A 15,072-nucleotide genomic window follows, 5' to 3' on the forward strand; every position below is an offset into this window, starting at 1 on the left:
GTTTGAAAAGAAATTAACAAAGGTTATGAAGGCAAACAAGAAATTTCGAGATGGTTTTAACACCATGCATTTCAAATTCTCAATAATGAAAAGAAATCGATATCTCACAATTCTTTTGACCACTGACAACACCCAGGAGATCCAACGTTGGTGGTCCTGTCGTTTTTTCTTCATTCATCGAGATTCACGTATATTCCTATAAGCTTTTGTTACCCATAATTTACTGTGAATGGAAAAATTTTAATTTGCAAAGCGCAAAAACATGTCACACCTGTGTTTGGAATGATTTTCTAGGAATTAAAAAATGAATTAAAATTTCGGTCGCTATATTGGAATGAACGGTTCAATTCGGACGTTCGGGTGTTAAAATAACATGGTGTTCACATAAAAAGCAAACGCAACTTGTATTGGCAGTTACAATAGAAGGGTCACTTGGTAATGGAGGGTCGTACTAAAGAGCATAGATGTATTTAATTATTTTTTATTCGTTATACCAGAAAAATTCCAAGATAAACGTTAAAGGGGTAGCATAGGTGGACTACGTCTCCAAATTAGTATTTCTAAAGTAATCTGAAACCACGTGTTTATTTTGTTTCTGTAATATTTCCTTTAAAACATGCTTTTATATAATTAAATAATTTAAAACCATTGGTAATTGTAACGAAAAAGAAATTAGTTATATGTTTAAAGGCAAAATTAATAGAAAAGTGCTTCTGATTCATTCATTCAACAAAAAAATATCCTTACATCAATATTGACGCCAATGCTTAATTAATTCTGGTTATATGTATTAATTGAAATTTAAAAAAAATAGGGAAAAAGAAGTTTTTCGTTTAGGAGAATAGCAGAAAATTTCCATGCTAATATTGACGCAGATGATACTTAATTTATTTTGTTAATGTGTACTACTAGTACTAGGGCAATGGCTGCAGTTTTAATAATGATTTTCCCTATTTTCAGAAAATATTACTTCTAGTGATAGCAAAGATAGTGTATTAATATTTAAATAAATTGGAATTGAACTTTTTTCCACCACTACTTATAAATATCTTAAACAATAAATTAAAGGTCGGATGGAAAAATGGTCATGCTCCTTATCAAGGTCTAATAAGAGCTCTATTTGTTATTTAAATTTCGGCTTCCGCTTGTTGCTACTGGTATATAAATATATATTTAACACAAAACTCGAATGTTGTAGAGTATGCAATAGGTACCAAACGTGCTAATGTAGGTATGTATAAAGTATTATATTGATTTATTGAATAGTTATTAAAACTGATGGAGCAGTTCTGATGGGATCAACCACAAAAAAATTGTTTTGATTAATTTAATTACGTAAAGCCACCAAGTAATTTTTTCTTTTTAATTTTATAATTGACTCGGTATATGCCTTCCAGTTTTGTGCATGATTTCGTAAGGTATTCATTTACTGTTCATTTATCTCTTTTATTCACCTTGTTCCAAAAACGGTTATTCATCTAGTTGAAAATACGCTATTTCTCGCGTCAAGTCTCCAAATGGCAACATTTCATGAAGGTGTTCTTCATTTGCAAATTGACTGGAAAACCACATTCTGCGTACAACCAGCATTAATATTAAATCATATAAGATTTCTAAATTTTCGTTAGAAGCGTAATTATTTTCTTTGGAAGTTACAAAAATTTTAACCCCAATTTAAATAAACAACATAACGTATCAGTCTTCTAAAACTAGAAACAAAAAATAATTTAAAAAAAGAAGTAGCAAAAACCAGATGAGAGTAAATACTTTTCACAGTGAATTGCGAATAAAATAATCAGTAATTGTTCTAATTTTTTTTCTTTCTAATTTTCAAGCGTCTTGCATAGTTTTATAGTATATCAACAGCATCCAAAAAATTCAGGTTAAATTTTATTTTAAGGTAAAAAGTATAAAATATAGTCACAATATTTTCTAGCCACGCTATCTGTTAAGCCAATTCAAAGAAAAAAGGAGAAATTTGTTCTTCAAGTGTTTCAGTCTTCATTATGGTCGCAAAGAGATCAAAATTTCTCACAAGTTATCAATGTGAATACCCCTGCGGTGAAAAAGTAAAAATACAAAAGCCTAGTTTCCTACTCTATGAATGATAATATTTCATTCATAACCATAGACAGATTCAATAGACCTCGTTCATCCAGACCACACATTCAGCTGTCACACGAGTAAAATCAACACTTGAACAAAATTTATGAACTATTTTTCTGAAATGTTTACTCTTATCAATATGGAATTGTAAATCATTAGTTTCCAAACCTATCAAAGTTAAAATGCAATGTTTAAAAAAGGCAAGAAAAAAAATCTAAGTCCGTCTCTATGAAAAGCGTTTTTAAGCTACAAATACTTTTAAAAGCATAATGACAGTATACAATACGACAGGGAATCACGTTAACGAGCCTGAACTATGTAGATCTGTTAATTAATTATTATTTAATTAAGTAACGTTTAAGCGAGCAAGAAATTTAAAAAAAAAAAGATTTTAATTTTGAAAAAGTAAAGAAAAGCTTGCAATAATTTTTAATCACTTAAAAACAGGCAAATAAAAAGTTGTTTTTTTTTCCTCGTGTTGGCTGAAACTCTTTCGCCAAATAAAATTTAAAAAAAAGAACACTTTAAGCGCCACACACTATATGCAAAGTTATAATTTTAAAATGTATATGTCATCTGGTTCTAAAAAATTATGTCAGCTTTAGAACGGACTAATAATTATCTCAATCAAACTAATAATGATCTCAATCAAACTAATAATTATCTCAATCAAACTAATAATTATCTTAATCAAACTAATAATTATCTCAATCAAACTAATAATTATTTCAAAAAACTAATATATATCTCAGTGTTTAAAAATCTCAAATATGGGCGAGATCTTTCCACCTAGATGGAGATTATAAAAATTAATAAATGATTCACAATTTTTTATTAGCCACGATAACGCAGTGTTGGAAAAACTTTTTAAAGGCTGAAAAAAAAAGTAGATCACAAACGCTCTTTATGTTCTCAAAATTGTGGCTTTTTTTTTCATATTGACATTTTGAGCCATTATCAGAATGATCTCCATTTTTGATTAAGGAAACTGACTGAAGAAAAACTATACTGAACCTAAAAGTTACGAATAACTATTGCAAACTCATAGTAATGAAAATAAAGACTTTTTGAAATATAGTCTTAACGAGGCGTCATTAACTCAGTTCCTGGTTAAATTTCCTTAGAAAACTGGCCCAGAAACATTATCCTGGCTCAGTCAATTCTAATTTATCCACTACTACTGTAATGACGATCGGGGAGACAAAATACTAAAAAATTTTTAATGTTTTTGTTATTATTATCTTTAAAAAACATTTGCTATTAAATTTTTTTCAAATGGTGTGAAAATTCATTATTTTTCTCAATTACGAAGCAAGACATGACTTAGATACCATAATTTCACCACACAAATGTATTACATACAAAATGTTCTATACTTACTGCTAATATCAAAATTAAAAACGGATTAGATGTACCAAATCGATATTTACGAGAGGGAAAAACAACTTATTAAAATCTGACGAATTATTATTGAGAAAGGCAAACTTGAAAACAATGTCCAGACCTTTTACTGTAAGGTGTTTAGCAGATTCAATTTTTGTCTACTCTTAGTTTAATTCGAAATTCTAACAGATTTTGATATTCTTAGTTTTTTTTCCCCACTAGCTAAAATATAAATTTACGAACATTAATGTATAGATTATTTCATTTGATTTTCGGCAAAGATTGTAAAATATCCATTAAGGGTGATGATTATAAAACATTCTACATGTGTACTTGTATATACTCATGAAAATCTGAACTGAACGTCTATTACCATTTTTAATACGGTTTTAATTTCCGTAATTGTAAAATGATTCTTTGATTAGCTATTTAGTATTTTTTGCAGAATCACTAAAAAATTCTATTACCTCCATTTGCTCTCAGTAGTTTTCCTTTTTTTTTAAATTTATGAATTCAATAAATAAGAAACTGGTAGTAGTATGAGTTATTTTAAGAAGTAAGGAACTAAAAATTGAGTTCCTTGAAGTGCTTGAAGTTTACCTAATTTTTAAGAAAAATTATTATTATTAATCTTCATTTATAAGAATATTCTTTGCTAAAGAATGAACCTTTAGGAAGTGATTATATTATTATTATACGCGCATGTTGCACACTGAAATTGAATTATATATTTACGTTTGAAATAAAACTAGAAATTTAGTTCTTTGAGGTAAGTTTATTAAATATTTAAGAATATTTATTATTAAGGACATTCATTAATAATAACATTCATTACGAATGAATGTGCCTATAATAAATGCTTAAATTACTATTATGCATTGCACACTTCATATTTTATATCTAGAATGATAGACTTACATTTAAATTTATATACATAATATTTGCACTCAATATTGTGTAGATTGCCTTCATTTTTGATTGTTACTTATAATAAAGTTACTTTTCTTCAACATGCTTACATACATTTTGCAGTACATTTACTCAATACCAACTATAGCAATAAAATTATATATCTTACACAGTAATTAAGTTTAAATTAAACTAAAATAAATGTTTAGAGCTACTCATACTTACGACAAGAATTAATAGGAACAAGGCACAGGAAAGTACTGCAAGAATCGGTAATAAATCAAGTTCAAATTCAGAAGTAGATGAGTAAGTGGCATACACTTGGCCCAAGGCAAAAAATGCAATTATTAAAAAGCATTCTGTTATAATGTTAACAAATGAGGCAACACTCCATTCCAAGAAGATATTAGGTATTAAAAGCTAAAAAAAAATTCAAAAAAATTTAACATATACGTTAAACATTCACAAAAGTATTATTTTGATTAAAAGTAGAATGTTTTATATAATAATAAAGATGAAATTTTTAATTTTCGATCGAAATAATATGCTCGTTTTTATAGCCTATTACGATGAAAATAAGGATCACATAATAAATAGTAAAAAAAAATTACCTTGATTAGTATGCTTTGAACTAAATTTAATATGTTTTGAAACAATAAGGAGAAAAAAACGGGACACCACGATGACTTTCTTTTAAAGACTACTTTTCTAAGTGAATTCATAGATTACATTTTTCGTAAAAATAAAACGATTATATATTATTTAATACATTAATTAATATGTTTGAACTAAAATCAATATGTTTTGAAATAATATGTTTTCCTGAGCCCAAGTTGGAGTAACTTTTCAAGTAATAAAACTTACAAACTTTTTATAATCAAAAACTATGGTTTTTCTTAATTTAGACTTTTCGGTCCATTTTCATAAGTAGTGTAGAGAACGCTGGTTAGAGTTTGGCGAAATTTGAACTTATACATATGAATAACTGTTTTACTTTATAACCTGCGTTGAGCAGCAGATCCAATTCTAAGTTTACGACTGTAAATGTTCAAATCCGTAGCCTTGTAATTTCGAACCCAATTCAGAAAACAAAGGAACTCTTGGGTCAATTATTGGAAGAAATTTACCTACGTGCAGGGCTTTTTGATGGAACTAACCCGCATTTTCGTTAAGAAAAGAATTCGAAATATTAAAGCAATTAGAATTAGTAATAATAATACATCCAAATGGAAAAATGTGCTAAGCAGCAGTGAAATCAAGAGGAATTAAACAAATGAGACCGTTGCATTTCCGTTACATGGAGTGGAAAAGCACGAAAACCTCTTACAGTTTGTCTGACGGCAAGAGGACTCTAACCAGTTATCTTTCTACCAATGAAAATATTTTATGTCCTCAATGCGTCATTGGGGGGGGGCANGGGGGGGGGGGGGGCATTGAGGAAGTTGAGGGCTCTGTATTTTGATCCACTTATGAATGATTATTAAGATCTTTCAACAGTTATAAAAATATAGCGTATTATTCTTTAAACAGTTTTATATCGTATGATAAATTAATCTTCGAAGAACAGCCAGTCATAAAAAGTATTATTTTAAACCTATCAACCTTTAACACGTTGAGCGTCACGTCAGCCATCAGCGGCTGACACTGAAATGACATTTAGGCTGCGTCAACTACCGGTGGCTGACACTGAAATTACATTTAGGCCGCGTCAACCACCGGTGGCTGACTCTGACCTTTCACATAGGCCGCGAAAAGCAGCTGGCTGACAGCGTATGACATGATATAGAACTATAAAATTTACATTCTTTTTTGGAATTGCAGAAAATTTATTCAAAATTTACCTAATTATTGTGATTCTTGGTTTAATAAATTGAATTTAGCAGATTTTTATCCACCACTATTTTTAAATATATAATTCACCACTTTTTTCAGATATGTCATGCTCAACCTCTTATAAACTAGCAAACTCTGTCTATATTTGCAAGTTTAGTTTGTAGTTTTTTACCTTGAGGTTTGACGAGCAAGCCATGTAAAATTAGCGTGGCATTCAACGTGTTAAAGATTAGTAATAAGTTAACTATCCTTAGGATTTCTTTAAGGAAGATATTAGTTTACAAAGATACTTACACACATTAAAACTGTTATCAGCATTACGCCACACAAAATCAATGCAAGAACAGAAATGGTGCCATACTCAGCATTAGATGGATGCATATATGAATGTTGGACAACAGCAAAGCATGCAAGTATTAAAAAGCTGACTGATATAACTGGCAAGATAGAATCAAAGTCAAAACCAGGTATCCATTTGATATGTTCTTTCCCTATTTTTATCTGAAAAAATGAAAGAAATATTAACTGTAAATGAAGGTTTTCATTACGTAAATGCCGGCGTTCGTTTATGATCCCCTTTTATACACTAGGTAATTTAACACAGAAGTTGCATGCTGAAAAGAAATGTGGCGCTTATCAGAATTGAGAATTGCATAGCAATTCATGGCGGGAAATATGAACGCCGATAGGGGTACTTCCTGACTGGGTGCTCATTTACTTTTGGAACATGGTTGAAATAATAAAAAATATGTTTAATGATAGTTATTATTAAAAATTAAAAAGATTTGCTGTGTCTATCGTTATTGAATTGCCCCAAATTTACCGAGCACACCAATCATTCCTAAAAAAACGTTTAACTACGACAAAACAGATTTTTCTGGGTCTATTTGAAAGCAATCTTCTGAATTATAAATATGAAAAATACGGCTAATTTTTGCGTACAGAATTGCCTTTAATATTATTATCAAACTGATATAATCCGTCAAATCAAAATTAATTTCCAGTCGCATTCTTCTTTTATTAATTATCATTATTATGTCTGTCTATAAAGCAAATTGTACCATACTCTATCTGTTTTTAAAAATTTCGATAATATTCTGAATGCGAATATTTAAAAGTCATATAGGATAGAAACATTCAGTGAGTAAATACTTTTATATTTTGTACTGCGTTTTCGAAATACGTGTAAGGGGGGGAAAACAATTGCAGAAACGGATAGACATAGCACCACAATATTTTTACAGAAACCAAAAATAGTTTATGATTAAACTAAAAAAGAAAGGAACAGAATAATATTATTAAAACTAAGTCCTAATAATTTCATAGATGAGACACGCTTTAAGTTTGCTTTATTAAAGAAAGCCTTACTTCATATCATGTCACGAGGATAAACAATAAATTATTTCACACCTCAAAAAATACGTTATAATTAAACTAAAAAAATATTTATCCATTTCTTACTCAAGTAATGCTATTAATATTTATTTGCGATACATTTGCACGATGATACGTTCCTTTCCAAGTCCTGAGAAATCTATCTCACTCTTGCCACATCTATCCATAAAAGATTGATCTATCTCACATCTTGCTGCGAGGATAAAAAAAATCATTATTTTAATCTCCAAAATTGTTTTGCAATTAAGCTGAAAAAATATCCTTTTGTTAACTAAATTAATTAAATACTTTATTTGCAATGGATTTGCTTGTTGAGACTTGCTTAAACGTTTGTTTCAGCAAAGAAAGACTCGTCTCACATATTATCATAGCACGAGGATTAACCATTGAATATTTTACACCTCATAAAACAGTATACAAAATTCAACTGGAAAAAAAATATTCCACTTATGACTGAATAATACCATTGATATTTATTTACAATAGATTTACACATACATGCTTTAAATTTTTTGTTTATTTTAATAAAATAAAAAAAAAGCTCTATCCGAGGATAAAAAAAATTCATTATTTTACATCTCAAAAAATATTTTTCCATTAAATTAAAAAAAAATTCTTTTTTTTTTAACTAAAAATAAACTAAATGCAAACTAATACTCTATTAACTAAATACTCTATTTAGAATGGATTGCCCTGTTGCGACATGTTAAAACGTTTGTTTAAGAAAAGAAAGTCCTATCTCACATTTCATCACACCGAGGATCAATAGATTATTTTACACTTAAAAGACAGTTCATAATTAAACTGAAAAAAAAAAAATTTTTTTAACTGAATATTATTACTATTTATTTACAATAGATTTACACGTTGATGCATGTTTTAAATTTTTTGTTCATTTTAATAAAATAAAAAACCTCTATTTCACATCATACCCAAGGATAAAAAAATTCATTATTTTACATTTCACAAAATATTTTATAATAAAACTGAAAAAATATCTTTTTCTGAACTAAATACAATGTTAACTAAATATTTTTTTGACAATGAATTCGCTTGTTGAGACATGTTTAAGCATATTTTTCAAAAGAGAGAGTCCTATCTCACAATCTTACAACGAAGATAAGAAAATTCATTATTTTACATATCAAAAATTATTTTATAATTAAACGGGGAAAAAATATCCTTTTCTCAACTAGATACAATGTTAACTAGGTCATTTCACACTTCAAAAAAAAAGTAAGTACTTGATAAATTGAATTGAGTTTTTCTTTTAAAACTATTAATACTTCATCATAAGGACATGAGTATTCCACGGACAAAAAATATAATGAATAATTGCATTTACAAGCAGCAATATAACTATAAAAAAAAGGAGAAAGAAAGAAAAATCAAGGAAAGAAAAGAGGAAGATGATTGTTCCATTTTAAAAAACATAAATTGAAAAACATTTTGCCACAGTTACAAATACATAACATATTTAACGAACATCTAAATAAATCATAGTTTCACAAAACACAAAAATATATTTTTTAACAAATAATTTCTATTAATACTCAATTATACTTAAACAAGTGTAGTAAAAATGCACAAACTTACCTTTTTATGTTGTTCTTGATTATCTACAACAGTCGTGCTTTTTTCCATCTTTGTAAGTTCAATAATTTTCTGTTTATCTTTATCAACAATCTAATATTAAAATAATAACTCCAAATATCTTGAAGGAAAATGGTCTTCTTCATCCACGGGCTAAGATATGCTTTGATTGCACCTGTAGTGTGAAATGAGATCAACAACAAAAGGAAAGGAACATGGGGTTTCCACTGTATTATAACAATAATAGAAAGAAAATCTGGTTTGTACTGATAAGAAAATAGTTAGTGCGCAGATGTTCACCAATAAAATAGCGTGAACCATGTGCGCATCTGCTCATTTATAAAATATCAATGGTTACCATACTGGTCCATGGTCGCAGAAATTTGAAAGGGGTAGCCAGCCAAATGTTGCTCTGTGTCTTTACATTGCACGTTAAGACCCAAAAATGGGTACATTGAATTATGATTTTTTATCTAAACTAATATTAAGTAAAAATGGTGATAGTAGAATGCTTCATAAATGAGGTTTATAATGTTTCTAAAAATTAACTATTCTGGGAGAGTTACTTAGAACAACATAACAATTATGCTTTTTCCCTCAAAAGATCAATAATTGAAAGGTGAATGATATGAATTTTATTTTCTTGCTTATATGATTTTCACTTTTTAAACGAGTCAAAAAAATTTTGAACAGAATTATGAAATTCATTCATCTAAAAACAATTGCATGTAAAAAATAATTTGTATACATTACTAGTTTATTATTTTATTTAAAAAGAGCTTTAAAAAAATTAAACTGTTAGGTTTGCAAATTTTTACATTATTTTAAACTGTGTAAATGACCAAACATAAAGTATGAACGAAATCGGTCAAATAGTGTTTGTGTTTTAATTTTCAATAGGCCATATTTTTAAACTATCTTACTTATATTTCTATCCAATCTTACTAGACACTAATTTAATATAATAATAATAAATATTTAGCTTTTATTGAAAAACAATTGTTACATGGAATAATCTCAATTAAAAAAAAAATCTTTATGCTATTTATTATTGTTATATCATAAGAGAGCTCAAAAATAAAAATGAAAATACAGTAAGCATTTATTCATAACTTTAAATATTTAGACACATTTTCAAAAAAACAATACTTTAATGATAGACTAGATAACTACAACATAAAAAATAATAATACTTTTTTTAATTTCATACATAAAAGCACCCTTTAAAACAATATCGGTGGGAAAAATTATAAAAAATATGCTGATTCGGGCAGTTATTAACAAATATCAGATAACTGTACTGAGTAAAAAAATCCAGGTAAAATTACCGTACTTTTATGATTAATGACTTTTCCGGTTGAGAAAAAATTTATTTCTGGTTATAAAACCAAAATATGCGGTATGTATTTAAACCATTTATATGGTAATTTTTCGTTCGTATGTTAGCTGTTTAGTAAAAATTTTAGTTAAAAAAATTGTTGTTTATATTACCACGCAGGAAAATTTAACTCAATATTGTATTGTTTTACTGACATGTTCAAATTACCAAATTTTACCACATTTACTACCAAACAGCATGGTAATAAATTGATTAATTATGTAAAATGTTGCTGATTTTAACAATAATCACCACCAAAACGATTCGGTTCGGATAAAAAATTTTGTTCTTATACTACCGGAAACATATTCAACTTTATCATATTCTATTAGCTTAAAAGTCATACTTTGCTTGGGCAAAATGTTTATTAGAAAATAAACTACCTAATGGGACTAAATTTTGCCAAAAAAAAAAAAAGGAACTGAATGTATGACTGTTTTATTTATTGTTTTTAAAAATGAATTTATAAAGTTTGAGAGTGACTTCTTTAAACCCAATGAATGCATACCGGACTTCATGCTGATTTCACTACGATGGTGCAACATACACTACTGATTATCAATATGAAGTAATCCCCATTTGCACTAACTTTTTGACCTTAGATAACTTTACGCCCATTTATGATAAAAGTCTGGGAATTTATTCATTCAAAGGGAAATGAACAAGCTTCACATTTAATGGGTAGTAGCATCGAGAGAAATAGTGAGCTAAAATAATTCTTTGATACCTTTACTAAATTTAGTTACGAAATTTTTGTCGCCAAAATGAAATGAATGGTAGCTCAAATGGGCGTTAAAAAACATCATTTCATTTTAGGAATAGTAAATATGACTTTATGAAATATCCGTTATAATGAGGGACGCTGTATCGAGGTGGGATTCGTAAGAAAACTGTAGTTTATATAGAAATATGATAATAAGCCATACTTTATGCGAAAGAGACTATTTTTGCCTCATATTTTTCTAAGTATTATTTCTGGTTGGATGGTTCTAATGCCACTTGCCACACGGGCAAGGCTGCTTGGTGAAACCGATCAAATTTAAGGCAGAGTGTGCGATTCTTGTTTTTCAGTAGCGCCATCTATGGCCAAGAATTCGACTTCTGCCACATCATACGTCACACCTGTTTATAAGGTGAACCCATTCATTCATCCACAGATCGTAATTTTGACCTGAATCAGAGAACGATCGATCTCCAATCCAGTACACACAGAGGTATAGTATTAATTCTAGATAGAACTTTAAGTATTATTTCTAGATAGAACTTTAAGTAGATTCTATAAGTTAGCGGCATAATATACGCAAAAGCATCGTATTTCTAATATGGATATTCTACTGTTTAGGACCTAACATACTCTTAAAAGTTCTCTCCTAAACAATGTAAAAATGCGGAGTGTAAAAATATTGCTCTATCACGTTGGAATGTTGCTATACTTATGGGGGGTGTATGGTGCAAGAAAGCTTTTCATCGGAAATTTAGTTCCACCTCCATAACTAATTTAAAATATGAAAAAAAGTGAGTACAGGTAAGCCTAGAGTAAGACATGAAGTTTCAATTGCTGTATAAAAAAATTTTAAATATCAAATCGCAAACAAATTATAGAAAGAGAACTTCCCTATTGCGTAAGAATTTAAAGATAAGAGAATTTGCAATGAAAAGTTTCACCAATGGAATAGTGTCCTCTTAATGATCAAACCATCAAACTTACTAAAGACATACGTTATACCTCCTCTTGGCACTGAATTAAAGAAGTCCTGTTGATACTTATGATTGAAACCTCAAAATTCCTATACATCACTGATAAGAAATATGATTTCAAAGCGATCGCTATATGATTAATCACATTCTTGTCAGCGTCTGTTATCCTAATAAAGCCATTCTTCTTCATAAAATGAATAACTTCGTCCTTCAATCTAGCTAAATTAGAGATTTTTTGAAAAAAAGAGTTTAATTACTTACTATTTAATTATTTTTGTTTTCTAAAGCTTTCCGAATTCTGTACGGTAACATCATGTACATGGTTTTTAATTTTTTATAACTTCATGCATAACCCAATTATGCTAAACCCTCTTATGCTGACCTAATTTTGAGCTTACGACTACTAATGTTCAACTCCATAGTCGTGTAATTTTGGACCTAATCCATAATACAAGGGAACTCCTTGATCAAGTAGTTGAGGAACTTTACCTTCGTGGAGGACTTTTTTGTGAAACGAGCCCGAATTTGCGTTACATATAGAGGAAAATCATGAAAACCTCCGACAGTTAGTCTGATAGCAAGGGGACTCTAACCCAATATCAGTCTACTGCTGAGGATAATTTAAGTCAGCACTGCGGTCGATGCAAGCCGGGTGTGGAATTCGTATTAGCCAGTCATGGCTGGGATTCAAACCTACATAGTCCACCTAATTGGGAGAATGATCTGTCACCTGAGCCACCACGGCTTGATGTGCATGACTTAAAATTTTTTCTCTAGAACAAGGTTTGTTTGTTTTTATTGTTTATGGCGAAAAGCTTCGAAAAGCAATGTTAAATGATTAAGCCAACTTTTTCTTTTCTAGAACAACCCAGCATACCTTAAGGGCCGAAAAGTCAAATAATTTCGTGCGTTCTTGCATCTGATTTCGCAACTTATAAAATCACCTGCAAAAATTAATGAGAATACTTTTTTAATTCTTTTCATTATTATTCTCGTACGCTCTTGCATCTGATTTCGTAACTTATAAAATCACCTGCAAAAATTAATGAGAATACTTTTCGAATTTTTTTCATTATTATTCTCGTACGCTCTTGCATCTGATTTCGTAGCTTATAAAATCACCTGCAAAAATTAATGAGAATAATTTTTTAATTTTTTTTCATTATTATTCTCGTACGTTTTTACATCTGATTTCGCAACTTATAAAATCATCTGCAAAAATTAATAAGAATACTTTTATAATTTTTTTTCATTATTTTTCTCATACGTTCTTGCATCTGATTTCGTAACTTATAAAATCACCAGCAAAAATTAAAGGGAATACTTTTTGTTTAAGAGGCCCTTCTTCTCTCAACTAAACTCAAGTGTTGAAAATCCTAAGTATACTTTTAATCCTCCTCATTTAATTTTTGCAAATAAACTGAAAGTGGATGTTTAAATTATTCGGCAGTGCAGGCGATAAAATACGAGGCTCTTACCTAATCGGAGCTTGGGATATAAAGCACGTGGTAATTTAAGATTCTCTTTTGCTTTTTTTCTGACAAAATTATAATAATACAGTTTTGGAATCCGCAGCTTTCAAAAGATATACGCTGGTCTGTTTTTTAATTTGCGTAAAAGGTTTTCAGGAAAATTTCGTAGAATTTCTCAAAATTATTAAGTTATTTTTTCTGATATAATAACGCGACCTTTATTTTCACCATTTTTGAAAGGTATTGTGGTGCCAAAATATACAATACCTTCAAGTACAAAAAGAAAAAATAAACGAAAATTTCACCAAAAATCCATAATGGCGAGCGAAGAAGCCTTTTAATTCCCAGAATTTGAGAATGCATGATAGTACAGTAATGCTACGATTCAATTTTTTTTTTTAGTAGTAGCAAAATTAAGCTGTAGCAATAGTGATAGTAGCAAATTTCGATTAAAAAAATACAAAAGCAGAGAAAACACATTGAAAATACTTGTCTTTTTGCAATACTGAAGTTGGTAGCTAGATTTAAATTTCTTTGAAGAAACTTAGCAACTAATTTTATGTTTTTCACGTTGTAGCAAACATAGCAATATGCCGAAATCTAATCACTAAATCATCAAATCTTATTTAATTTAATATGTAGGGAGAGAAAAAAAACGGAACGCCCTGAGTAACTTTTAATTTAATAATTAATCGATCTAGTTATTAAGTTCAGATGTCATTTTACACGCAACTTACTTTTTCTGAGTAAACATACCTTTTTTTCGATGAATTTGATTTTTTAATTTCAAAATATAAGGGCTGGTCACAATCTGGGAAATATGGTCCTAATAGTTCGGCTAGGTTTACAAGAAAATCAGATATTTAAAATTAGATTTCTCAGAAATTATTTGACAGATTTTGTTTTAAATTTATATTTCGCCCAATAAATTTACATTCTTTAAAATTATATTAAAATTTGTATACGTTAAAATTTAAAATTTTTTAACTTGTTTTTTTTTAAATGAAACAATTTAAAAAAATTTACATTAAAAATGATCTTTTTTTTTTTTTGTTGCATGGAATGATGTTTGGATAATTTCATGCTAATTTTATAATTGCGTGTAAAATAATTTTTAATGACTTAAAATTTCTCGATATACGACATAAGACGACTCATACGCAAAAAGCAATATTAAGAATAAGTGGTTCAAAATTTCGACCATTTTCACGACCAAACTACTGGGACTATATCTCTAAGATTGCAGCTATTTTATGTATTTTAAGGTCAAAAATCCGAAGTGTCTTTTTGTGAAATTTAGTGTCT

At 28.9% G+C, this 15,072-nt stretch overlaps 1 protein-coding gene across 2 annotated transcripts in view; it reads right to left on the reverse strand.

Moving 5' to 3' along the window:
• LOC107449040 (uncharacterized) overlaps positions 1 to 9,541 on the reverse strand; it is a 50,830-nt gene extending 41,289 nt beyond the window's left edge. The window contains exons 1-3 of one of the 2 annotated variants that reach the window (XM_071186030.1): positions 9,223 to 9,541; positions 6,526 to 6,732; positions 4,624 to 4,818 (exon numbers count right to left, since the gene is read on the reverse strand). In XM_071186030.1, coding sequence (XP_071042131.1) covers positions 4,624 to 4,818; positions 6,526 to 6,732; positions 9,223 to 9,270 — 450 coding nt within the window. In that variant the 5' untranslated portion in view covers positions 9,271 to 9,541. The remainder of the gene's footprint in view (positions 1 to 4,623; positions 4,819 to 6,525; positions 6,733 to 9,222) is intronic. The other variant, XM_043046491.2, reaches the window with a different exon arrangement.
• Between the last annotated feature and the right edge of the window lie 5,531 nt (positions 9,542 to 15,072).

This window comes from Parasteatoda tepidariorum, chromosome 9 (genome assembly GCF_043381705.1).
Source record: "Parasteatoda tepidariorum isolate YZ-2023 chromosome 9, CAS_Ptep_4.0, whole genome shotgun sequence".
Classification (NCBI taxonomy): domain Eukaryota; kingdom Metazoa; phylum Arthropoda; class Arachnida; order Araneae; family Theridiidae; genus Parasteatoda; species Parasteatoda tepidariorum.